Source organism: Aotus nancymaae, unplaced genomic scaffold (genome assembly GCF_030222135.1).
Source record: "Aotus nancymaae isolate 86718 unplaced genomic scaffold, 86718_ANA_hifiasm-v0.15.2.pri h1tg000018l, whole genome shotgun sequence".
Taxonomy (NCBI): domain Eukaryota; kingdom Metazoa; phylum Chordata; class Mammalia; order Primates; family Aotidae; genus Aotus; species Aotus nancymaae.
Genome location: NW_026988430.1, coordinates 14,640,814 through 14,665,540, shown reverse-complemented (window position 1 = coordinate 14,665,540; position 24,727 = coordinate 14,640,814). Strand labels below are relative to the sequence as shown.

At 41.1% G+C, this 24,727-nt stretch overlaps 1 protein-coding gene across 1 annotated transcript in view; it reads left to right on the top strand.

Annotated features, from left to right (window-relative positions):
- Positions 1-24,727, top strand: part of DNAH9 (dynein axonemal heavy chain 9) — a 368,705-nt gene that overhangs the window by 91,746 nt on the left and 252,232 nt on the right. The window contains exons 25-27 of the mRNA XM_064378055.1: positions 2,182-2,421; positions 2,753-2,913; positions 18,100-18,256. Coding sequence (XP_064234125.1) covers positions 2,182-2,421; positions 2,753-2,913; positions 18,100-18,256 — 558 coding nt within the window. The remainder of the gene's footprint in view (positions 1-2,181; positions 2,422-2,752; positions 2,914-18,099; positions 18,257-24,727) is intronic.

Sequence of the window (24,727 nt, the reverse complement as noted above, 5' to 3'; positions counted from 1 at the left end):
GGCATCAGGCTGGCTGTGTGCTTCACAATAGGGGGGCCTGAATCCCAGACCACTGTGAAGAGTCAGCAGGTGGGAGCAGGGAGATTAACAACCATGGCCTAAGTCAACCCTGATCTTGGGAAATCAAGGGTGATCTATTTTTGCCCTCATTGGCTACAGAAGGGAGAAAATGTTAACAGTTCAACTCTTTGAGCCAGCCCACTTTTTATGTGCCAAGCCCTGTGCTGAGCACTGGACACACCAGCAGGGAACAAGACAATAAAACCTGTCCTGCTGGAGTTCACAGGCTCATGTGGAATTGAACCACTCTCACATGTGACTGGCGTTTTAATAGGGGAGGCTTAGGGCACTCTGGGTGCATACAGCTAGTTAGTGAGGTCGAGGGACACCCCCATGAGTGTATGATATGAAAGCTGCAATTTGAAGCAGAAGTTAGCAAGCTAAAAGTGGGAGCAAAGAGCAACCAAGCAGGAGGAAGAGCCCAGGCTCAGAAGCCAGGCCATGTCTGAGCCAGAGTAAGCAGGGGAGGAGCAAAGGCTGCAGGTGGATTCTGGAAGCCAGTTCCTATGGACCATGTGAGAGAGTCTGACTTGCTTCTGAGATACACCTGAATTCCTTATAGCTTTCTCAGGAGTGTGATAAGAGAGAAGGCAGATGTAACAAGAAATGTTTAAAGTAACTCTGACTACAGTATACCACTCCTCCTTCCCTCGGTTAACGGTATAGTAGTAGTGTTGCTGTGTTTGGGAATTGCAGACATTTGGTAATAATCAAAGCCATTTGGTGGAGTAGATAAGATTGCCCTTGGAAAGTATATAGAATGAGAAGAGAGTGGAGAACAAATTCTTGAGCATCATTCAGAGCCCGAGGAGGAGCAAGGAGGAGCCAGTAAAGCAGAATGAGAAATGGTGTTTGGGGGGCAGAAGGAAAACCAGGAAACAGTAATTATGGAAACTAAGCAAGAAACTGTTAGTAGCAGGTTAGAGATCAAGCAAAATAAAGAGGATGAAAAAGGTTCATGGATAAACTTGACAAGGCCCGATCAGGGAAGTGGTAAGGAAGAGGCCATATTGCAGGGGCTGAGGAGTGGGAAGAGGTAGAAAGTATTCACCGTGAATGTGGATAGCAGGGAGAAACTTGGCTATGAAGAAGAGAGGAGAAATGAGTCCACACTGCAGAGAAGAAAAGGTATTTATTAACAGTAGGGTTGGTACATACTCTCAAGTTATCCCAGTAAGGCTGCCAATGAGGAGGAACTTCTTTAACAAAATCTAATGGGACATACATTCAAAGGGAAAAAAGGACAAAGAAGAATGGTGCTGTTTACTACAACAAAGTTCTCTATTCCACAAAGGAAATAATTCCCATCGGGCTTCCTTGCTTACCTGTATCAGAATTTTGAGACAAGAGAATGTGTTGCCTCCCCCTATTGCAATAAATGTCATCTAGAGTGGTGTCTCCCAAACCAAATGATACTACAGAGGAGCAATGGACCTGAATTCTCCACCATGAATAATCAAAGTTATGCATGTTCCACACAGAGTTTCCCAGCAAGCAGAAATATGTATTTGAATTGCTTTTCTATTTATTTATTTTTAATCTCTGAAAATGCAAGTTGTATTAACCACACTGAATTTCAATATCTTTCATCATGGCATTCAAAAATAGGCATTTTAAGGTTTTAAAATGTCTTTAAAATGTAGTGCAAGTATGGTAGAAGAGCAAATATCTGCCATAGATGATCAACAGTGGCTCACTAAATTAGATCATCAGACCACAGAGGAGCAGAGCAAAGACTGGGTGTCATTGAGACGCTTGGGCAACATACTGTCGTCCTCCCAAGCTTGGGAAAGTTGCTGCCTCTGGGAGGTAAAGACTGAATCATCCACATCACAGTTTCTAGAAGCGACCGGACTTGATCAGAGTCAATCTTGGGTTATTCTCAATCAAATGATTCATTTTTCAAGAGCAGAAAGTGCTTTTCCCATCTGTGCTATTATGACTGCACACCTCTAAGGCTTTAGAGCATATGGTTCACTTAGTCAATGCTAGTGGAAGAGGGAGGGATGGGGCTCATGTCACCCATGCCGTTACATCCTGAGCCCTCGCTATGTGATGAGTGGGCTGGTTGGAAACAGCCACGGTAACAACAGCTTTACCAGGCAACTCTTGCTGCCACAGGTGGCCCTGACCTGTACTCAGATCTGGTGGACAACAGAAGTGGGCATGGCATTTGCCAGACTGGAGGAAGGCTATGAGAATGCCATGAAGGACTATTACAAGAAGCAAGTGGCCCAGCTCAAAACCCTCATCACCATGCTGATTGGCCAGCTCTCCAAGGGAGACCGACAGAAGATTATGACCATATGCACCATCGATGTGCATGCCCGGGATGTGGTAGCCAAGATGATTGCTCAGAAGGTGGGTCCCAAACGTCCAGGGGTGCCCAGTTTTGTGTACAGCTACACTATGAGAATAGCTCGCATACAGCCAAAACATGGGGGCTCCAGGGTCTGTACAGCACTGGCCGGACAGCTGAGGGAGGATCACACTGGCTGCTCTTACCTTTTAAAACCTCCAGCAGAATCCTGTAATCAGAGCAGCTTGTGCTTTCTGTGCTGTGGTGGCCACAGCATGCTGCACACTTGTTAGCAGCGGTAAACAGCCAAGACATCAGACCCCTATGTATCCTGTGGCCGAGGAACCACCTGCTTCCTGTATTCACCCACCTACTCTACTACTCTCTCTTTAGGTAGACAATGCCCAGGCTTTCCTCTGGCTGTCTCAGCTGCGCCATCGTTGGGATGACGAGGTCAAACACTGCTTTGCCAGCATCTGTGATGCCCAGTTTTTGTATTCCTATGAGTATCTGGGAAACACACCTCGCCTGGTGATCACACCTTTGACTGACAGGTGAGCACTGGTGTCAACCACTGACAGCCTTACTGCTGTTTGGTTCAGCCCAGCCAGTGGGCATCTAGGGTCAAAGTCCCTGTCACTTGCTATTTGTCCATAGGGCTACAGGGAAAGGACCTGACTCAACAGAGCAGGTTTAAAGTGAAACTGAGAGGATGTAGGGCAGAGCTTTTCTTGGAACAAATCCCAGAGCAAATCAATGAGCCATGACTTTTTGAGGAAATACTAAGCGTTCATACACACCCGAGTTCTAACACCAGCCCTAACACATACCAGCTGTTTGATTATGAAAAAAACTGACCTAATTTTTGGTTTCCTCATCTGTGAAATGGAGGTGGTAACTCATACCTTCCATGATTATCGTAAGGATTAAAGATAGTAATGCTGGGAGGGAGGGGAGGAGGGAGATGAAGAGAGGTAGGTTAACAGATGCAAATATACAATTAGATAAAAGATATAAGTTCTGTCATTCAACAGCAGAGTAGCCTGACTATAGCAAACAGCAGCATATCATATATTTCAAAGTAGCTAGTACTTTAGTTATTCCCAATACATAAAAATGATAAATACCCAAGATGATGGATAACTCAAATACCCTGACTTGATCATTACATTCTATGCATGTAATCAAATATTACATATACCCCATAAATATGTAAAATATGTATTGATTTAAAAAGCATACTGATAACCCCCTCACCTCCATTTACAAAACGCAAAGAGATATTTCTCTGTATATTCATTAAAGCTAAGAAATATGCCATAGAATGTTATACTGCACAAAGATTATAATAACTTTCTAAAACTATTCTCTTGAAAATGTCATGGTGTAATTTAATGAAGAACTCTAAGTAAGCAAATAATATATTTTGCTTTCCAGGCATATTTATAAAAATAAATATGATTCATTAAAACAAGCACATAAAAAAGACAGTAATACTCCTAAAGAGGTTAGTATATAAGTGCTCAGTAATCGATGCCTATTATTATTTTCTTGTCAACTGATCAATCAACTGGCACATTGATTTAGTACCTCTTACTTTGGGAAAACAAAGAAATAAGCAAAGTAGTTCCAACCATTAAGGAGCGTGCATTTTTTTTTTTTTTAAGAAAGACATAATTTCCATCACTTATATTCACACATGAATGAATTCACTCCAGTCAACCAAACAAGTCACTGGTAATACTAAGATGACTAAAACATTTTCTGCCCTTAAACTCCAATTCTAATGAGGGAAATAAGACTTATGTAGATTTAAAATTTAAATAACACCAAGGGGAAAAGTTCAAGGCCATAGTATAAAATAGGGTATAAGGCCATATGCAACACATTTCCAAGCAGGTGACTCAGCAGAAAGCCCTCAGAGCACAGAGTGCCCCACTTACAGCAGGAGGAAAAGGACTGGAAAGGCTTCAGGGAAGAGATGGTGTTTGATCTCAACCTTGAAGGATGTACTGGATTCCAGGAGGATTTCAATAGGTGATGAGATTACTGTCAGAATGTCCATGAAATTGTATGGAAATCTGTTCACAAGTCACTTTTCCTATTAAGAGTGATACTCAACATTCATTAATTGTTAAAATGCTATGCATCCCCAAAAGCTAAAGAGCTACTGATAAACGTTGCTGGAAAATGGCATATTGTGGGCAAAGTCAGAGACACGGGAAAACTCAAGATATGTTCCTGGAAGACAGAGTTTAGACTTTGGGGGAGGTAGTCAGCCATAAAGGAGTCAGAATATAGAGTGTGAAGAATGTATTTATCCAGTAAGTAGTGTTACACTATTGAAAATTTTCAACAGAGTATGAAATCTGTACTTCATGAAGATTGATCTGACAGCAGAGCACAGGTAAAGGAGAGAGACGGCAGAGCAATAAGTCATGGCACGTGCAAGAAATGATATTTTAATTCCGCTGAGATTTCTGTAAATTCTGCTGGGAGTTCATACCCTTTGCTTATAATTCCATTGAACATTAAATCTCCTCTTCTCCAAAAGGAGTTGTATATCTGAATAACTGGTTCACTGAAATAAATGTCTTGTAGGTAATGGAGAGATTGTCATAAATTGTGAGTTAAAGTTAAAATGGCCAGATAGAATCCGTGCCATTTTTTAACTTTTCTCTCTTCCTGTTCTCAGTGATATCACTGGTTATTTAGTCAAATCCTCAGATATATTTCCAAGGATTTCATAAGTATTTCCAGTTCAGTTCAACTGCAGTCACTGTGCTCATGGAATAAATAGGTCATGGAAAATCCAAAGTACTTGAAAATCCCAACATGATTCATAGATCAACACCTCATAGCTGAAGCATCATGGCCAAGGTGGTTCCTCTGCTCCTAATGTTTTTCATGTCTTTAATTCCTTTTCCTCCCCAGTCTGGAAGGGGAGAGGAGAGTCCCACTCAAACTGCTTCCCTCTTACTTTGTGTCTCTCTTTTTTGTAGTAGCCCATAGAGGGCACATCACTGTCTCCAGCAGCTCCCCACTGTGCATGGACTAAAACGTGAACTCTCATGGGACTTGGTAGTTCCCCTCAGCCACCCTGAGGCCTCACTCCCTACACTCCAACCACATGGCCTCCTTTCTGTTCCTCAATCACCTGGAGTTCATTCCACCTGAAAGCCTGCACACATGGGCTTCCCTCTGCCTGGAATGCCCTTCTCAAGGCCGTCTGTTCCACTGGCACCTTCTCATGCTTTTGTTCTACTCTCAGTTCTCAGAGGCCTTCCCTGACTACTCTTTCTAAAAGTCAACCTCTCCTACCACACACACACACACACACACACACACACACGCAGAGACAGAGAGAGAGAGAGAGCGCGCAGATAACCCTGACAGAGCCCCTGTTGGTCTTCCCAATGTTTCCCCCATTCTGAAATCACCTGGCTTGCCTCCTTGTTGTTGGCATTGCCCTTTGGAATGTAAACCTCCAGCAATCAAGAACCTTTGTCTATCACATTTGCTGTTATGTCCCCAGCACCTAGTAGGTGTTGAATTAATATTCGTCAAAGGAATGAATGATGTTTAAATATTGAGCGCCCAGATCATAAGAATAGACTTATGATTAGAAGATAGATCATAAGAATAGAGAAGCAAGGGAAGGTGATTTAGGGGCAAGATCTGTCCAAGGCTCTGTGTCTTGGCTCCCAGTGAAGAAGAAGCAGCTGCTCTGTGTTTTGCTCTTAGCTGGGAATCCATCTTCCTACCTACCTCAGCTTAAGACAAATGCAAATAGTACCTCACCAGAGGGAGATGTCGATCTCTCTGTAGCTAGATGGTAAAGGAAGCAGCAACTGGGGTTGGGGGTGGAATAGGGTGGAGTCTTATGGGTCTTACTTGGGCTTTACTTGGTCTGATTAGTTGGAGGAGCTCATCCTGTGTGAGTTAAAAGAAAAATGGTTCCCACCTTTTCATTCAGGCTGGAACCCCTCTAGTATCTGTCTTTAGGGCCATTCTCAGTCATTTGCAGGAAGGAGGCCCCATACAGTCTTCCCTACTGCAATGACTTTTTCTGCCTTTCTTGGAATATGAGATAATAGTTTGGGAGTTTATATCACTTGGGACAGAATAATGAAGCCATTATGTATTTGAGCAATTTGGTAAATCTATCCCCCACTCTAGACTTACATGTTCCAACATAACATTGACCTTCATTTGTTCTCTACTCCCAGTACCTACCACTGTGTCTAGCACATGTTAGGCATTCAAGAAATACTCCTTGCATGAATGCGATGAAATGATTCCTGAGCCTCTAGATATATGCCAGGCTTCAGCTTCAGAATATTTCCATTCAGAATATTTCCATCCTTTCCACTGACATGCCAGACATTATCATTTCAAGTGATAAAAAGTACAAGAGTTTTCTTTTCCCTGGGCCTTCGCACTTGCCCAGGAATTGAAGATAATTGCCTCTTTTGGATTTAGAGGTCTCTAGTACACTAGTGCTCAATACCTTATAGAAGGAAAGGGTAAAGTTTTGACAATGCATTATTTCTAAAATAGGGATTTATCGCTTCTTCTGTGAAATGATGCAAATAAGAACTTGAAAGGAAGGTTAGCCAAAATAGTGGTGAATACTATATAGACCTTCACCTCGTTTGCGCATTATTTGCTTTTCTGACAAAGTAGTATGTAGTTGAATATTTATATGGCAAATTCCACTTTCTCATTGACTTCCATTATTATCTCAAGATATGTTTTGCACAGAAAAAAATTGGCCTCCACACAGAAAATCACATTTTAAAAGGCATTCAGCTTTTACTGGTGTGTAGCCTAAGTACATTTAATTCTGTCCTGCCAGAAGAATTAATCAAATGGACAATTGATCCATACAACCTTTGCACATTCATTAAAAGCACACCCATTTTACAGTACATCCAAATGATTACGCCTGTTTCTTTGGAATTTCCCACTGCCTGGATGGGAGTTGAATATGTAAATAGATGCAGTGGTTCAGCCCTTGTTGCAGGACTTCGGCACCACACTAAGTTGAAGAACTAAATGGAAATGTTTTTTCAGGCTGAACAAAGCAATTCTCGTAAGTCATTTCTCGACCTTTGAATGATCTCCTCCTGCTCTGCTCCCCTTCCTTCACCTTCACACACAAATGCCCCTTTCTACCCTGTGCAGTGTTAAGTACTGTTTTAATCAACTGCTTATCAATGTTGAGTACCCCTTAATTTTTCAGGAACTCCTGCAAGTAGGTGAAATATAATTGATGCAAGAGTCTTTCAAGGTGATTTTCTGGGCAAGGACACAGCTAGCAAAAGTCATACGCTTTCTCTTTAAGTTTTCTCTAATTTTTTTTTGGAGAAAATGTGGAAAGCTTAGTATTCTGTGCCAAAGAAAATAAAAGTCACCCAGAAATAGCCACTGATAATGTGTAGTTTGTTTCGTTCTACATGTAGGATGTTGAAAAATGAAACTGAGATCATATGCGATATATATAAAACATCATAGATTGCTTGTTTTATTTTACATTATACTATGCATATTCTCTAAATATTTTTCTAAAACACCTTAGTGGCTGAATTATAGTCTATTTATAAGTATTCCATAATTTATGTAACATAACCATATTATGGATTATTTAAGTTACATCTAAGCTTTCACTAGTAAAAATAAAGCTGTATGAACTCACTTGTATGTAAATTTTTAAGCAGAAATTTTGTATTATCTCCTTAGGATAGATTCCAAGAAGCAGAATAATTAGATGATACATACTTTCAATTCGTTCTTGAAAAAAAAGTTACTCCTGCTCTCACTAGTAGTTTATTAAAGTGTAATTGCACAACACCCTGACCAACATTAAGTATTGCTGTTACATTTTTTATTACTTTTATTATCAAAATTGTATCAAATTTGGATTTGGATGTCATTAATTACTCATAGGTTGAACATTTTTATATGTTAGCTATTAGATTTTCTTCTGTTAATTATTTATTACTGTCATTGCACATTTTTCTCTAGGGTATTCTTTTATTAACGTCTATGGTTAGAAAATCCCTGTTCATTTGAAGATCAATTTAATATTCCTCTATATTTCATTCTAGTCTAGTTTATTTTAATTTTTCCTTTAACCTTTTAAAATTATTTAGGAAATCTTTTGATTACTGAGTAAAGTGAATCAAAACATTTTTATGAAAACATTTTCAGTTACCAGTGATAAATGTGACCCAAAAAAAGACTTATCTCACACATCTGGAAAGTGAGTCCAGCTTGCTGCAGTATAACCAGCTCTGGGACCTAAATTAGGAGATATCAGGGTTTGAACTCTCTCATTTATTTCTTATGAATGTTGACTTCTTTCTTGCACAGGCTGGAAAGATGGTCTCTATACCTATGCCTTTATAACTCCTGACCCAGGAGGAAGAGAGACCCTCTCCTACCCAGAGATCTTGCATGTATAACAAATTCCTTGAGGGGGGTCTCTGATTGGTCCTATTCGGATCATGTGCCCATCTCTGAGCCAGTCACTGCAGCCAATGAGATTGAGTACTTTGCCCATCCTAAGCTTTGTCCCCCATCCCCAAGGATAGGAAAGATATGATTGATAGCCCATAAGAATACAAGCTGTGGAGGAGAAATAACTCCAAAGTGTGAAATTCTGGACAAAAAAAAATCCCACAGGAATGACAGTGGGGAGCATATAATGTTATTTCTTTTGTTTTCAAAGTGACTAGTGGGCTTAATATTTTTTGGTGAGTAATCAGTTCTTCTTAATGATTTATGATGTTTGCTCTACCATATATGAAGTTCTAAGTTCATCAATCTACCTTAAACCTATATATTCTGTTGCATCAGTCTGTCAGTTCCTCTCTGTGCCACAGTATTTAAAGATGTTTGCTTTATCCTGAGTTGTAATATTTGTAGGGTAATATCTGCATCATCTACCTTCATTTCCACTTTTCTTTTTAGCACTTCTGTTTCTTCTTTCAAATGACAAATTCCAAAATATAAATCACTAGGGTTTTTGATTGGTGTACTTTAATACTTTTAACTTCAATTGGAAGAAACAGCCATCTTTATAATATGTGGTATATTTCTGTTTATTTATGTGCAATCATGTTTCTTGGAAAAGTTTATATTTTGGTTATTTCTTAATGTTATCTTTGGGTCTTTTTAAAGTTGTTGTTGCTATTGAAGATTTTTATCATATATATATATTTAAAACAACTTTATTTCCCTGTTGTTTTAAATATATATATAATAAAAACAAAATATTTTATCTACAATGAGATACTACCTTACTCCTGCAAGAATGGCCATAATGGAAAAATTAAAAAACAGTAGATGTTGCCATGAATGTGGTGAACAGGGAACACTTCCGCACTGCTGGTAGGAATGTAAACTAGTATAGCCGCTATGGAAAACAGTATGGGAATTCTTTAAAGATCTTAAAGTAGACTATCATTTGATACAGTAATCTTCTGGTTATCTACCCAGAAGAAAAGAAGCCATTATTTGGAAAAGATACTTGCACATGCATGTTTATAGCAGCACAATTCACAATTGTAAAATCTTGGAACCAACCCAAATATGCCCATCAATCAATGGGTGGATAAAGAAACTGTGGTATATACATATGATAGAATACTACTCAGCCATAAAAAGGAATGAATTAACAACATTTGCAATGACCTGGGTGCGACTGGAGACTATTATTCTAAATGAAGTAGCTCAGGAATGGAAAACCAAACAGTGCATGTTCTCACTGATATGTGGGAGCTAAGCTATGAGGACACAAAGGCATAAGATGATACAGTGGACTTCGGGGACTTGGGAGAAAAAGTGGGAGGGGATGAGGGATAGAACACAACATATATGGTGCAGTGTATACTGCTCAGGTGATGGGTACACCAGGATCCCACAAATAACCACAAAGAACTTACCCATGTAACCAAATACCCCCTGTACCCCAATAACTTATGAAAAAAATTAAAATCAAAACAACTTTATAGAGGCATATTTCACATATCAAAAAATTATTCATATAAAGTGTATGTACAATTCAATGATTTCTAATGACTTTACTCAGTGCGACCATTACCGTAAATCAGCTTAAGAACATTTCAGTCCCCCCACAATAAAATCCCTTTTGATCTATTACAGTTAGTTCTCATCCACCAGGAAACCACCTCTAGCCCCAGAAGCCACTAGCCTACTTTCTGTCTCTTTAACATTGCTTATTCTGGGCGTTTCATATAAATGGAATATTAACAATAGATAGTTGCTTGTGTGAAGCTTTTTTCACTTCACATAATATTTTTGCGGTTCACTCATGGCAGAGCATGTGTCTGTAGTTGGTTATTTTTAAATTTCTGAATAATATTCCATTTTATAGGTGTAACACATGCTATCTATTCATTTAACTGATGGACACTTATTTTCAGTTGAGGCTGTTATAAACAATACCACTGTGAACGTTTGTTTACAGATCTTTGTGTGGACATGTTTTTACTGCTCTTAGGTGAATACTAGGAGGAAAATTATTAGGTATTATGGTACTTTATGTTTAACTTTTTGAGAAATTGATAAGCTGTTTTCTAAAGTAGCTGCACCAAAAATGGTGCATTTACTCCAACAGCATGTGAGAGTTCCCATTTCTCTACATCTTTGACAATATTTACTGTTGTTCATTTTATTTCTTTATAGCCATTCTGGTGGTTGTTAAGTAATATACTATTTGGATTTTAATTTGCATTTTTCTAATGATTAATGATGTTGAGTAACTTTTCGCCTGCTTATTAGTCATTCATGCATCTTCTTTGGTGTAATATCTGCCCATATTTTTTGCCTGTTGTTTGGTCTGTCTGTCTTCTTATTATTGAGTTTAAGAATTCTTTGTGCATTGTGGATATGTTTCATATGTGTTTGCAGATATTTTATACCAGTCTGTTGCTCATCCTTTTTTTCTGAAAAAGCTTTAAGAAAAAAATGTTTTTAAAAAAACTTATATTTTAGGTTTTGGGGTACATGTGAAGGTTTGTTACATAGGTAAACTCATGTCACAAGGGTTTGTGGTAAAGATTATTTCAATGCCCAGGTATTAAGCCCAGTACCCAATAGTTATTTTTTCTGCTCCTTTCCCTTCCCCACCCTCTACCCTCAAGTAGACCCTAGTATCTATTGCCTCTTTCTTTGTACTCATAAGTTCTTATCATTTAGCCCACACTTTTAAGTGCTAACACGTGGTATTTGGTTTTCTGTTCCTGCATTAGTTTGCTAAGGATAATTAACCTCCAGCTCCATCCATGTTCCTGCAAAAGACATGATCTCATTCTTTTTTATGGCTGTGTAGTATTCTGTGGTGTATATGTACCACATTGTCTTTATCAAATCTGTCATTAATGGGCATTTAGGTTGATTTCATGTCTTTGCTATTGTGAATAGTGCTGCAATGAACATATGCATGCATGTGTCTCTATGGTAGAATGATTTATGTTCCTCTGGGTATACACCCAGCAATGGGATTGCTGGGTCGAATGGTAGTCTTGCTTTTAGCTCTTTGGGGAATCACTATACTGTTTTCCACAATGGTTGAACTAATTTACACTCCCACCAACAGTGCAGAAGTGTTCCCTTTTCTCCTCAACCTCACCAGCTTAATGGTGTCTTTTGAAGTGCAAACATTTTGAATTTTAATGAGGTTCAGTTTATTAATTTTTATTTTATGGATCATGCTTTTGGTGTTTTATTTAAGGAGTTTTGGGCTAACTTCATTTTATCTTTAACTTCCTTTTCACTTGTGTACAGGAAAAAAATGATTTTTGTATATTTATCTTCCATTCTACTCATTTACTACCCTGTCTTACAAATTCTGAAAGTTTTACTCTAGATTTTCTTGGGTTTTCTAAATCACTCCTAGAATTTCTAATCATATGTGAGACAGACAAATAATGAGAAGCGTAATTATAACTACTCAAGTTTAGTTACTAGGCATGCTGTAATTTTTGCTAGAAAGTTGATATGTCTAGCATTGCTCTCAGTTCTTTCTGTCACATTTTGAGAAAGACATTTACCAATTAGTATAGACAAAGAAAAAGATGAGCACTGGATGACGAAGAATCTCATAACCAGTTGGTATAAGGAGTAGATCCTAGAATTAAGGGCATTTATGTTAAGAACAAAAAATTTTCAAAGTTTAAATATTAAAGTGATAAAAGGAACAGATTTCTTTTAGGTTAGTGCAAAGGAAATTTCTATTAATGTGATTTCTCATGTTGAACTTGAAACCTATTGAAAGCTCTGGGTCTTTTTCATGTGAATTTTCATCTATCTCAGGCCCCCAATCTGCATGTATGAAAGTGTGCAAGTGGTTGGAAGATTACTTTGCATTTATCTCTCTTTAATTTGATTTTTTTGGGTCTGTCCCATCATTTTCGGTTTGTTGGTTTTTTGTTTTTTGTTTGTTTTGTTTGTCTTTTGTTTTGTTTTGTTTGGGACAGAGTCTTGATCTGTGGGTAGGCTGGAGTGCAGTGGCATGATCTCAGCTCACTGCAACCTCCAACTCCTGGGTTCAAGTCATTCTCCTGCCTCAGCCTCCTGAGTAGCTGGGACTACAGGTGCCTGCAACCACACCCAGCTAATTCTCGTATTTTTAGTAGAGACAGCGTTTCACCATGTTGGCCAGGCTGGTCTCAAACTCCTGACCTTGTGATCCACCCGCCTCGGCCTCCCAAAGTGCTGGGATTACAGGCATGAGCCACCGTGCCCACCCCCATCATTTTTAAGAGTTAACATTCTTTAGAAATTTGTTCTATCTTCTATCTAGTAATTATATCTTAATTCAAGTTATGAGTAAATACATTCGACATCAGTGAGCTGAGTATGCCTTGAGGCCTTCCTGAAGGTAGATGTTGTTGCATTCATGGTCACTTCTCAGTTCTGGTTATTGAAGAATGTAGTAGACAGAATTCTACAAATGATCTCTGATGACCCTCACCCTTGTATAACCCCTGCCCTTTTGAGTGTGAGTAATAACTGTGACTGTGATGATATTATTCCCATCGTTGTGTTTTGTTCTATGGCAAAAGGGAAATTATTTAGGTAGACCTAATATAATCTATGAGCCCTTAAAAGCAGGGCTTTTTTCTTGGCTCCTCAGCCAGCAGAAAGGGGAAGTCAGATTCGAGGCATGAAAAGAATTTGACATGCCATAGCTGTTTTCGAAGGTGGTAGGGGCCATATGCAATGTGGTAGGATGGCCTCTAGGAACTAAGAGATCCCCTGGCCAACAGGGACCTCAGAAGTGAATTCTGCCGGGAACCTGAATGAGCTTGGGAGCTAAATCTTCCCCAAAGTCTCCAGATAAAAATCCAGCCCAGCCAACACCTTGACTTTGGCCTTGTGAGACCCTCAGCAGAGAATCCACCTGGACTTCTGGCCCACAGACCTGTGAGATAACAAGGGGATGTTGTTTTAAGTCACTGAGTGTGCAGTAATTTGTTACACAGCAATCGAAAATTAATACAAACCAACTATGACTCCACCTACTCTGCTCTAAGATTATCTGAACCACTTTTCTATGATAAGCACAGGCTATTCATAGCTGAAATCAAGATACAGCAGCTTTGATATTTTCATTATCTTCCAGTTGAATATCTATATCAAAAAAAGAATTTATTGCCTCAAAAATAATACCTTCAAAGTCGATTGGTTTCCTTCTTTTCAAGGCACTTTCAGATCTCTTGTATCATCGTATCCTCCTAAGACCCTGGTGGGGCAGATAAGATCAAAACCTGTAGAAGTTATTTGCTCAAAGAAAACAAGACTAATTCTAGTTCGATGTTAGAACAATTAGAACCAGCTCACTGTGAAATGGGGTGCCTTCTAGAATAATAAACTGTGCCTCACTGGAAGAAAAGGCTATATGGTCATATTTGAAGGATTTAAAGGGGGACCACCTGGCATGGTGAAAGAGTCAAACTGCCTCACCTTTAAAATCTCTCCCAACACTAAAGCTTCTGTGTTCCCACTAGAACCAAACTCAATCGATCTATATCTGTGTTGGGACTCGTTGGTCAGGATCTCTCTTCCTTAAGAAAACTTTTGCCATTGCAACAATTGCCACTGCTTTAGAAGGAGCAAATTTATCTAAGTTTCTTTGTACAAAGAAAATGCGATGTCATAGATCTTAAGGATGCTTTTGTGTTTAAGGCGCAAAGAAGTTTAAATGACTTGACTGAGCCTCACAGAGACTTCATAGTGAGGCAAGGTTTGAAATCATTCTGTTGCACATCAGAGTCCATGCCTGAAATGGCTATAGCATGGTCTACTGACCCACACTTTACAAGCAGGAGTGCATTGAAGATGCTGGCTTGGGTGTTTAAAGAGATGAGCCCTCTAACAGGACCTCAGAGAGAATCCTAGAGCAGGGATAGGTCCCAAAGGACTTGCTGCTGGCTCAGTGGCCCAGACATCATGGCAGCCTCCCTTGTGACAAACAGAAATACTGCCTCTTTCTTTTTTCTTTTCTTTTCTTTTTTGAGACAGAGAGTCTCACCTTGTTGCCCAGGCTGGAGTGCAGTGGCATGATCTCAGCTCGCTGCAACCTCTGCCTCCTGGGTTTAAGCAATCCTCCAGCCTCAGCCTCCCGAGTAGCTGGGATTACAGGCTTATGCCACCATGCCCAGCTAATTTTGTATTTTTAGTAGAGACAGGGTTTCATCATGTTGGCCAGGCTGGTCTCGAACTGCTGATCTCAGGTGATCCACCTGCCTCAGCCTCGCAAACTGTTGGGATTACAGGCATGAGGCACCATACCCGGCCCCCTCTTTCTTTTTTATGTGTTTTTCTTATGGCCTGAGTGAAAGGCCCACTGACCCTGCCTTCAAACTCACTAGACAGCCCACTTTTTCTCCCTGAACCCCAGTCTCCCCATATGTAAAACAGGGAGATTGGAAATCCCTTCCATCTCTGGAGTTCTGTTATTATGAGGGGAAGATAATGATATTTTGAAACTTTTCCCAAAAGATAATCAGAAGCTCAGTAGATGCTCAGAAAGAGATGGACCTAGTCCCATGTATTTATTTTAGGGAATTCTTAACTTTTTCTATGCAACTTCTATTTTTGTGAAACCTGCCATTTCTGGACTCCCAACTTCCTTGAGAGCCCTGCAGCTCCAGAGAAAAGAGGCCCGTGATTCGCTCTCAGCTGGCAGAGGGGACAGCTGTGAGACAGAAAGGCAATGAGAGGGAAAGAAGTTGGGGAGGTGAGTTCTCGGGGGTTGACTCTGCTAGTTCAGGCAGCCTGTATTCCTTGGAGGTATGGGGCTGTGGCAGGCCCTGAGCTGTTGTAGAGGAAGTCCAAGGCTGGGAGAGGTAGAAGGCATCAGACCAATCTAGAGCCAGAAACTGAGTCCAGGAGGGCAGGTACAGGTGAGGCCGCACATAGGGCTCTGTGAAAATCTAGCTAGGAATGCTTGAGAGAGGAGAAAAGTATTAACAAGTGGTAACAGTGGCCAGGAAGTACAGGAGGAGACTCAACTTTTCACTCTAACCCTGACTCACCTCATCATGCCTTGTGGCAGGTCTGAAGGTCAACGTTCAGCCTTTCAAAGGCTGAAACAGATAAGGGAATTGGGCACTTAATTAAAGGAGAAAAAGGGAACTTGAAGACTTTCATTTGGGGGCTGAGCACAGTGGCTCACACCTGTCATCTCAGCACTTTGGGAGGCTGAGTTGGACAGATCACTTGAGACCAGGAATTTGAGCTAGCCCGAGCAACATAGCGAGACACTGTCTCTATTTCTTAAAAGGAAAAGAAAGAACCCATTTTGGTTCAAGGTTTAGTCAAGTCCGTAGAAAACCAGCCACCATCTGACATAAAGGTGGTGTCTTCAGAGTCTCAGAGTTTCTGTTCATCTCATGACATCAGATTCAGAAACAGAGAGAGTTAATTTTGGACACCCCCTCCCATGGTGCAGTATGTAAGTTGAGAGTCTATGTATTAATTTGCTAGATATTAAAAAAGTTAGAAAAGTGGCACAATCTTAACAGCTTTATTGAGGTATTGAGGCCTAAATTACATGCCTTAAAGTTCACACATTGCAGGTGTACAATGTACAATTGAATGATTTTTAGTAAATAGAGTTGTGTAACCATCATCATAATCCAATTGTAGAGCATTTCCTTCCCTCTATTTGCAATAAATCCCTTCTCCCACTCCAAACCTCAGACAGCCACTGATCTGCTGGCTATCTCTATTTGTCTTTTCTGGACGTTTCATATAAATTGAATGACAGCATATAATCCTTTTTTTGAGGCAGGGTTTCACTCTCACCCAGGCTGGAGTGCAGCGATGCAATCTCAGTTGACTGCAACCTCCTCTTCCCATGCTCAAGCGATTTTTCCACCTCAGCCCGCCAAGTAGCTGAAATTACAGGCACACTACACCACACCCACCTAATTTTTTTATTTTTTGTAGCGATGGGGTTTTGCTATGTTGCCCAGGCTGGTCTGAAACTCCTGGGCTCAAGCTATCCATCCATCCACCTTGGCCTCCCAAAGTGCTGAGATTACAGGTGTGGGCCGCTGCACCCAGCCTGACAGCATAAAATCTCCTGTATCTGGCTTCTTTCACTTAGCATAATGTTTTCGAAGTTCATCTATTCTGTATCATGTTCAGTACTTCATTCCTTTATATTGCTGAAGTGTATTACACTCTACGAATCACCACATTTTGCTTATCCATTCATTGTTGATAGATATTTGGGTTGTTTCTAGTTTTTTGCTGTTACAAAGATTGCTGCTGTGAACGAGAGCTGTGAACAGGTGGGCATTGCGCTAAGCACAAGTCTTTGTGTAAACATGTATTCTTATTTATCCTGGGTAAATTCCTAGGAGGGAAGTTGCTGAATCATATGGGATGCTTTATTACTTTTTAAGGAACATAAGTCCTTTCTAATAGTACTAGAAGTAAGCTTAAGTTGAGTTTATTTTATTGTTACTGGTAAAAAAGAGTCCCAAAAGGATTAAATGGATTGAATGTGATCCATTCATTCACAGATTCATTTATGTTTTATAAATAGTTTTTGAGGACATGTTTGTACCTAGAGTGTGCTAAGTTGTGGAGATGAAACAATGAATACGGTATCGCCCTGCCTTCATGTACCCTATGGAGATATATACTGAAGATATATAAGTTAAAGTGGAGGACTAGCTCAGCTGAGGGAGCCTCTGCTCACCCACCCCAGTGTTGGGGGATCCAGGAGCACTTAGTGGGTGAAGTCAAATGTGCATCTTGAGGAATTAATGGCCATTAGCCAGGCAAAGATTGCAGAAGAACATCATCCAGGTTGACTCACAGAGTTGGGAGATGGGTTGGGGGAGGAGTGGGGACAAGCTCAGTCCTAGTGTAGATGAACGTAGCTCTATATGGCTGGACTGCAGAGTGCTGCAGCTCAGAGGAGGGGAATGGTGAGAAATGGAGCTGGAGGAGCAAGCAGGACCAGAACAAGAAGAACCTGGCAGGGAGCCTCTGGTACCTTGTGTGGAGGGAGCACTGTGATGAGCTTGTCCTCTAGAGAGTCCTCCCCACAGTGCTGTGGGGAGCAGGTCAAAGGAACAGGGCTCTTGACTTTCCTTTTCAGAAGCTGTGTCAGGTCTCGCATAACCCTGGACCTTAGTCCTATCGTGCTGGGCCTCCAAGGATGATGACCTACGTCCTCCTGTGTTTGGCAGGTGCTACATCACCCTCACCCAGTCCCTGCACCTGATCATGAGCGGGGCTCCAGCAGGACCTGCAGGCACAGGCAAGACAGAAACCACCAAGGACCTGGGCCGCGCACTGGGCATCCTCGTCTATGTGTTCAATTGCTCGGAGCAGATGGACTACAAGGTACAGATTCACCCAGCTTCCTGGGGAGCTGGTGGGGGTGGATAGGAACCAAGGGCAGCCAAACCAGGGCTGAGATGCATCCGTGCCACCCTGACCCAGCTTCCCCAGGTCTCGGAGCCCAGACCAGGAGGTCTCTGCTTGCTCCTTTGTGGTAAAGTTGGACCTTTGAACCCTGGAGTTTGTTGGCCTCCCTGTAAGCCTTTCATTTGATGAGAAAGCACAGCCTCTTGTATTCTAATTCCACGAATGAGCTCTGACCACAGATGGCTTACTTCATCTTTTTGGCTCTTTCTTTTATTATCTGTCAAATGAAGAAACTGAACATATATCCAAAGTCCTAATTTCCCTATTTGACCTAGAAACACAGAAAGGCTCACGAGTAGCCAATATGAAGGCACTTGTCTTCACATAAAACTCAACATATTTGTGCTCTTCTGTAGAAGTGGACATTTGCCAGAATATCAGTGGGGCAGGATATTCTGCAAGGGCAGGTGTGATTTCTGAAAGCAGGCTCATTAACCGCAACTCAGCCCATAGACGCCCACAGAAGACAAGTGCAAAGCTAATATTCATTCAGGCACTTACCATTTTTTAAGAACCAACATATTCCAGGTTCTGAGTCACGGAGAAAAGCCAGAGAAACGAAAGGCCCATGAGGTCACATCTTCAGCTAGAAACATTCTGCTCACAACTGAACCTTACGTAGATTTTTTTTTTTCTAAAAAACAAACAAAACATGTAATAACAGATTATCTCCCTCTCTCATTTTTGTTATATTGTATGTGTTTTTATGAACTGCCTTAAGTCTCTTTTGTCAACAGGATAACATGCAAATAAATTTGGAGTGAAAAAAATAAGTTGCATTAAGTAGATTAAACATTTATATATAAAAGTCATGTGATATCGTGACTAAAATAAATGTAATGTTATAATTTTAGAAATAACACTTGCAGTTACCACGTATAGCATTCTTTAAATGAGATTCATCCTCTCTAACTTTAATCATTTCTGTAGCATAATTTTATTGTGTAGAGTGGAAGCATCCTGTGGTACCATGTTTCCTCATGTTAAGTAAACAAAGCAAGGATCTAGACCCAAAAGACTTGTCTTCCACATGGTCTTCATCCCCGAATTTTAGCACAGTTGCTTGTATTGATGAACACATTAAGGTAATGTTTCTCTTTAAGTCAGGCTGGAAGAGAAAGGTGGAGTTTTTTCCCCCCTTTTAAAGAAATGACCTCAGCCTTAGAGACTATTTTGTTTCTAGATTCTTCTATAGTTGAGCAATGGCGGCAGCACTGCTGAAGTAAGTAGTCTCCCAAAAGGAACATTCTGAAAGATACACTCATTTGAATGTAGAAGACGGGGTGTATTGACTGAAGAAAATCAGCCAGATTTCTTCAAAGTCATCCCAGAATAGCAAGCAGGAAATGATGAGTTGGCTCCATGGCCAGGGGTCACTATGACCATTTTACTCAGTTCTCTCAAAACCAATCACTGAATCCTAACCCACTAATTCCTTTAAAAGTACCAGGTGAAAGGAGGAGTCTATCCTTGTTTTGGTTTTTTTTTTTTTTTTTTTTTTCCCAACAGTAGGCTAAGCTTCCATGGAGTAGAGGCTAGACAGAAGTTAGAACATCCTAAATAGGCACAGCCACAGTGAAACACGCCAGAAGGAAGGTGCTCCCTTCCTGGGCATCAAATATCCCATGTAACCCAACAGCCACACTAAGCTATTTGCAAACTTCCTCTGCCCTTGTGTGGCTGTTCAGGATTATTTTTTATGGCAAAACACTTGCAAGCAAATTAATTAATTAATTAATTTCGAGTTGGAGTTGCTCTCTGTTGCCCAGGCTGGAGTGCAACAGCACGATCTCAGCTCCCTGCAACCTCCCGGGTTCAAGTGATTCTCCTGCCTCAGCCTCCCAAGTAGCTGGGACTACAGGCATGTGCCACCACACCCAACTAATTTTTGTTTTTTTTTTTTCTAGTAGAGACGGGGCTTTACCATATTGGTCAGGCTGGTCTCGAACTCCTGACCTTGTGGTCTGCCCACCTTGGCCTCCCAAAGTACTGGGATTACAGGCATGAGCCACCATGCCCAACCAAATTAATTTATTGATTATTGCCATTGCTCAGCATGTGCGGGACATTGTGGAAAGGTGCCAAAAACAGATCATATGGAGAAAGAGAGAGAGAGAAAAAGAGAGAGACAGTCAATTGGAGGATAGATGGTAAATGGATTTCAGATAGATAAATGATAGATGGATGATTGATTGATAGATGGATAGAGTATAACCCATTTTCATTTGGAGGGACAAGGGATATATGATATCATTGGAGAGCTAGTTAGCACCCAGATAGCATAGTCCTGGGTGCTCATGTGCCCTACAAACTCTAGACCCTGGAATATTCCAGAGTAGGGGGAGTGCCCTACAAACTCTAGACCCTGGAATATTCCAGAGTAGGGGGAGAGCCACAGAGTGGGCTGGTCAGGAAAGACATGTGGAAGACATGAGACCAACCAAGGCTCAGTTTTGGGGTTGGTGACAGAGCATGTGGCATTTTAACACATTCTAACCCATTAGAATGTCAGCTTTAAAGCCATGACCAAGTTCTATGTGCAGCCAGTGTCTGTCCCCACCCCTCATTCTGACTTCACCCTGTGAGCCTTCCTCACGGGACAGGGCTTAGAGGAGGAGAGAAAGGGTGTGAGCTTAGGAAGAGCTGCTGTGCACTTCTCCAGGGGAGATTTTGACGTGTCATTCGTGACACTCACAGCAAATACACTCTGTTCAGGTCTGTCTGTAGTGAAAGCTAGAAATAAATGTGGAACAAGGGCTGAGCTACCTTAGAGAGGATCAAAAAACAGGAGATAAGGAGGGAAAGGCCTGAAAGCCACTGAAAACATCTCACCTTAAAGTGTGGGCTGCGGAAAGACCCTGCAGGCTTCAGAACCGGAGCGAAAGCATAAAGATTGGCGGTCAGATGAAGTGAGAAAGGAAGAGACTGGAAGCAGGAAAAGGTTTTGGTGAGAACATCTCAGTCATTCAAACCAGAGGGAATGAGGAACCAGCTGATGCGTAGCAGACATGGAAAAGAATAAGAGGCTTAAAATATATCAAGGTAAAGATACTTTGGGAACAAGGGGAGGCAGCGAGTGGCGAAGCAAAGGGAGGGGCAGCAGAGGAGAGTCTAGGCTGTGGTCAAGGATCCTCCAGTCGCCGCTGCCTTAGGAATCCTATAAGCAGCATCACCTCTCTTTGCTCATGAGGACTTGGTGTGCAGTGGAGAGGACAGGAGAACAGTGCAAAGATTTGAAGCAAAGGGAAAGTTATTGCTTTACTCTGTTATGCTGGTTAGAAAACCTATAAAACTGGTCACTTTCTCTGAAAATGACTGCCGTTTTTGTGCTAAAACATCCTTTATATTATAGCTGCAATACCGTCCCCTCTTGACCTCAATTTGGAGATGCTATTGCAGAAACATCAAATGGTTCCAAACCTGAAAGTGTTTGGAATTATTTCCAGCCCTCTCTGTAGCAGCCGTGTTGTGGATACTACACTCTCTTCAGACCCTACTCCCTTCACTTCTGAAATGCTAGACTTCCACAATCCCCCTCCTGACTCTCTGGTCTCTTGGCTTCTCGGTCTCATTTGCTGATCCTCTTTTGTAATTTCCAGTGTGATGTGTATACCTATGGCTCCTTTATGGAGCCACATCTATTCTCCAGCTTCACCCGAGTACTGGTCCTGTTGCTCTCTAACAGGGGAGTGGACGTCTCTCAAATGTCCTTCTCTTGCACTGTGGTTAGCACTCTTTCTTTCTCCCTGCCAGATTCCTCACCATCAGAAAGGTTCATCTCATTGTCCCTGAGATCCTGATGGAAAGCTTAAGGCACCCTGGTTACGCCATGTCCTTCCTTCTTTCCTTCCCTACCTCTAATCACTCACAATGTCGATTCTGCCTTCAGCACCCTTCTCACTTCCAAGCCTTTGCCCTATTCTTGCCATTCTCCTAGGCCCAAAGCTCACCCTCCCACAGCAAGATAATGCCCCAGCCTAGCTGGTAGGAACAGGAGATGCATGGTGAGCTAAACACATGGGATGCTTTAGGGTCCTGGGGTTCAGCTACAGGCCCTGGGGTTGGGGAAGAAATGTGGGGGTGGCAAGCATCCACCTATGGAAACTCCACTTCCTTTATTTGGTATTTTGGGTTGTCATTTTATAAAAAAGGGTCCGCAGTTTTAAAAGCTTTCAAAACCACTGTTAAAAGTTGAATTTTTAAAACATCTTTTTTGTCAATACATCATAATTGTGCATATTAATGGGGTACATGTTGTATTTTGATACATATATACAATGTATAATAATGATCAAATCAGGGTAATTATGATAACCATAATCCCAAACATTTATTGTGTCTTTGTGTTGGGAACATTCCAAATCTTCTCTGCTAGCTATTTTAAAACATAAATTATTGTGTTAATCATTAGTGTTCAATAAAATAAATATTGAACACTGTAACTTATTCCTTAGATCTAGCTGTATGTTTGTACCCATTAACCAACTTCTCTTCATCTTCTCCTTCTCCCTGCTCTTCCCAGCCTCTGGTAACTATCATTCTACCCCCTACCTCCATGAGATCAATTTTTTTAGCTCTCACATATGAGTGAGAACATGTGATATTTGTCTTTCTGTGCCTGGCTTCTTTCACTTAAGATAATATCCTCCAGTTCCATCCCTGTTGCTGAAAATGACAGCATTTTGTTCTTTTTAATGGCTGAATAATATTCCATTGTGTGAATACACTGCATTTTCTTTATGCATTCATCCATGGATGGGCACTTAGGTTGATTCCATACCTTAACTATTGTGAGTAGTTGAACATGGATGTTGATTTCTGAATTTCCACTTAGTATTTGTGACACTTGAATTGTTTTGAAAGTGAAATGGAATAATCTAAGGCAGTGGTCCCCAACCCTTTTGGCACAAGGAACCAGTTTCATGGAAGACTGTTTTTCCATGCACTGGGGTAGTGGGGGATGGTTTCAGGATGATTCAAGCACATTACATTTATTGTGCACTTTATTTCTATTATTATTACATTGTAATATATAATGAAATAATTCTACAATTCACCATCATGTAGAATCAGTGGGGGCCCTGGTCTTCTCTTTTTGCAACCAGATGGTGCCATCTGGGGGTGATGGGAGACAGTGACAGATCATCAGGCATTAGATTCTCATAAGGAGCACACGACCTAGATCCCTCACATGTGCAGTTCACAACAGGGTTCACCCTCTCATGAGAATCCAGTGCTGCTGCTGATCTGACGGGAGATGGAGCTCAGCCAATAATGCAAGTGATGGGAAGCAGCTGTCAATACAGATGAAGCTTTGCTCACTCACCTGCCGCTCACCTCCTAATGTGCAGCCTGGTTCCTTAACAGACCACGGACAGTGTCCCACAGGTTGGGGACCCCTGATTTAAGACACACAAACACAATGCCTGGAACTTCCCTCACCTCCTCAGGCAGAATGTCCCTGACTGCTCAATCTGAAGTCTCCACATCACCCTCATTTTAAGACTCCAGTGGGGCTTTATCACTGTCTGATTTGTCATTATTGCTCATTATCTGTTTTCCTCACTGTAATGTGAGGCCCGTGAGATTAGAGGCATGGTCTATCTTGTTCACTGCTGATTCTTAATGACCTAGAATAATCTCTGGCACACAGTACCTGCTCAATAGATATTTGTTGAAATGAATGAAAAGAGAAATATCTTAATTACAGGATCTTAATGAAAGGCAGGTTTTATTTTTCTCTTCCTCTTTAAAGTCTGCCCTACAGCTGAGTGCAGTGGCTCACTCCTGTAATCTAAGCACTTTGGGAGGCCGAGGCCAGCAGCTCATTTGAGGCTAGCAGCTCATTTGAGGCCAGGAGTTCAAGACTAGACTGGCCAACATGGTGAAACCCTTTCTCCTCTAAACATACAAAAATTAGCTGGTGTGGTGGTACATGCCTGTAATCTCAGCTACTTGGGAGACTGAGGCAGGAGAATTGTTTGAACCTGGCAGGCGGAGGTTGCAGTGAACTGAGATTGTGCCACTGCACTCCAGTCCAGGAAGCAGAACAAGACTTCATCTCAAAAAAATAAAAATTAAAAAATAAAAACAATTAAAGCCTGCCCTACATCCAACCTAGCCTATGTGGCAGTGAGACTGATCCTCTCATAATATTGCTCTGCTCATGTTGTCTGCTGCAAACCTCCAAAGTTCCCTTATCGTAATTCAAGGCTTTTTACAACCGTGACTTTCTTTAGTAATCCAACTTTCCAATCAAAATGGCTCTGTCATTTTTATCTGTACCTTTCATTATTCTGATTATATTTCTTCCATAATCTTCCCACTCCTGGAAAGCCTTTCCCCTTCCATTCTGTCTACACAGATACTCCTGTCCTATAAAGCCAT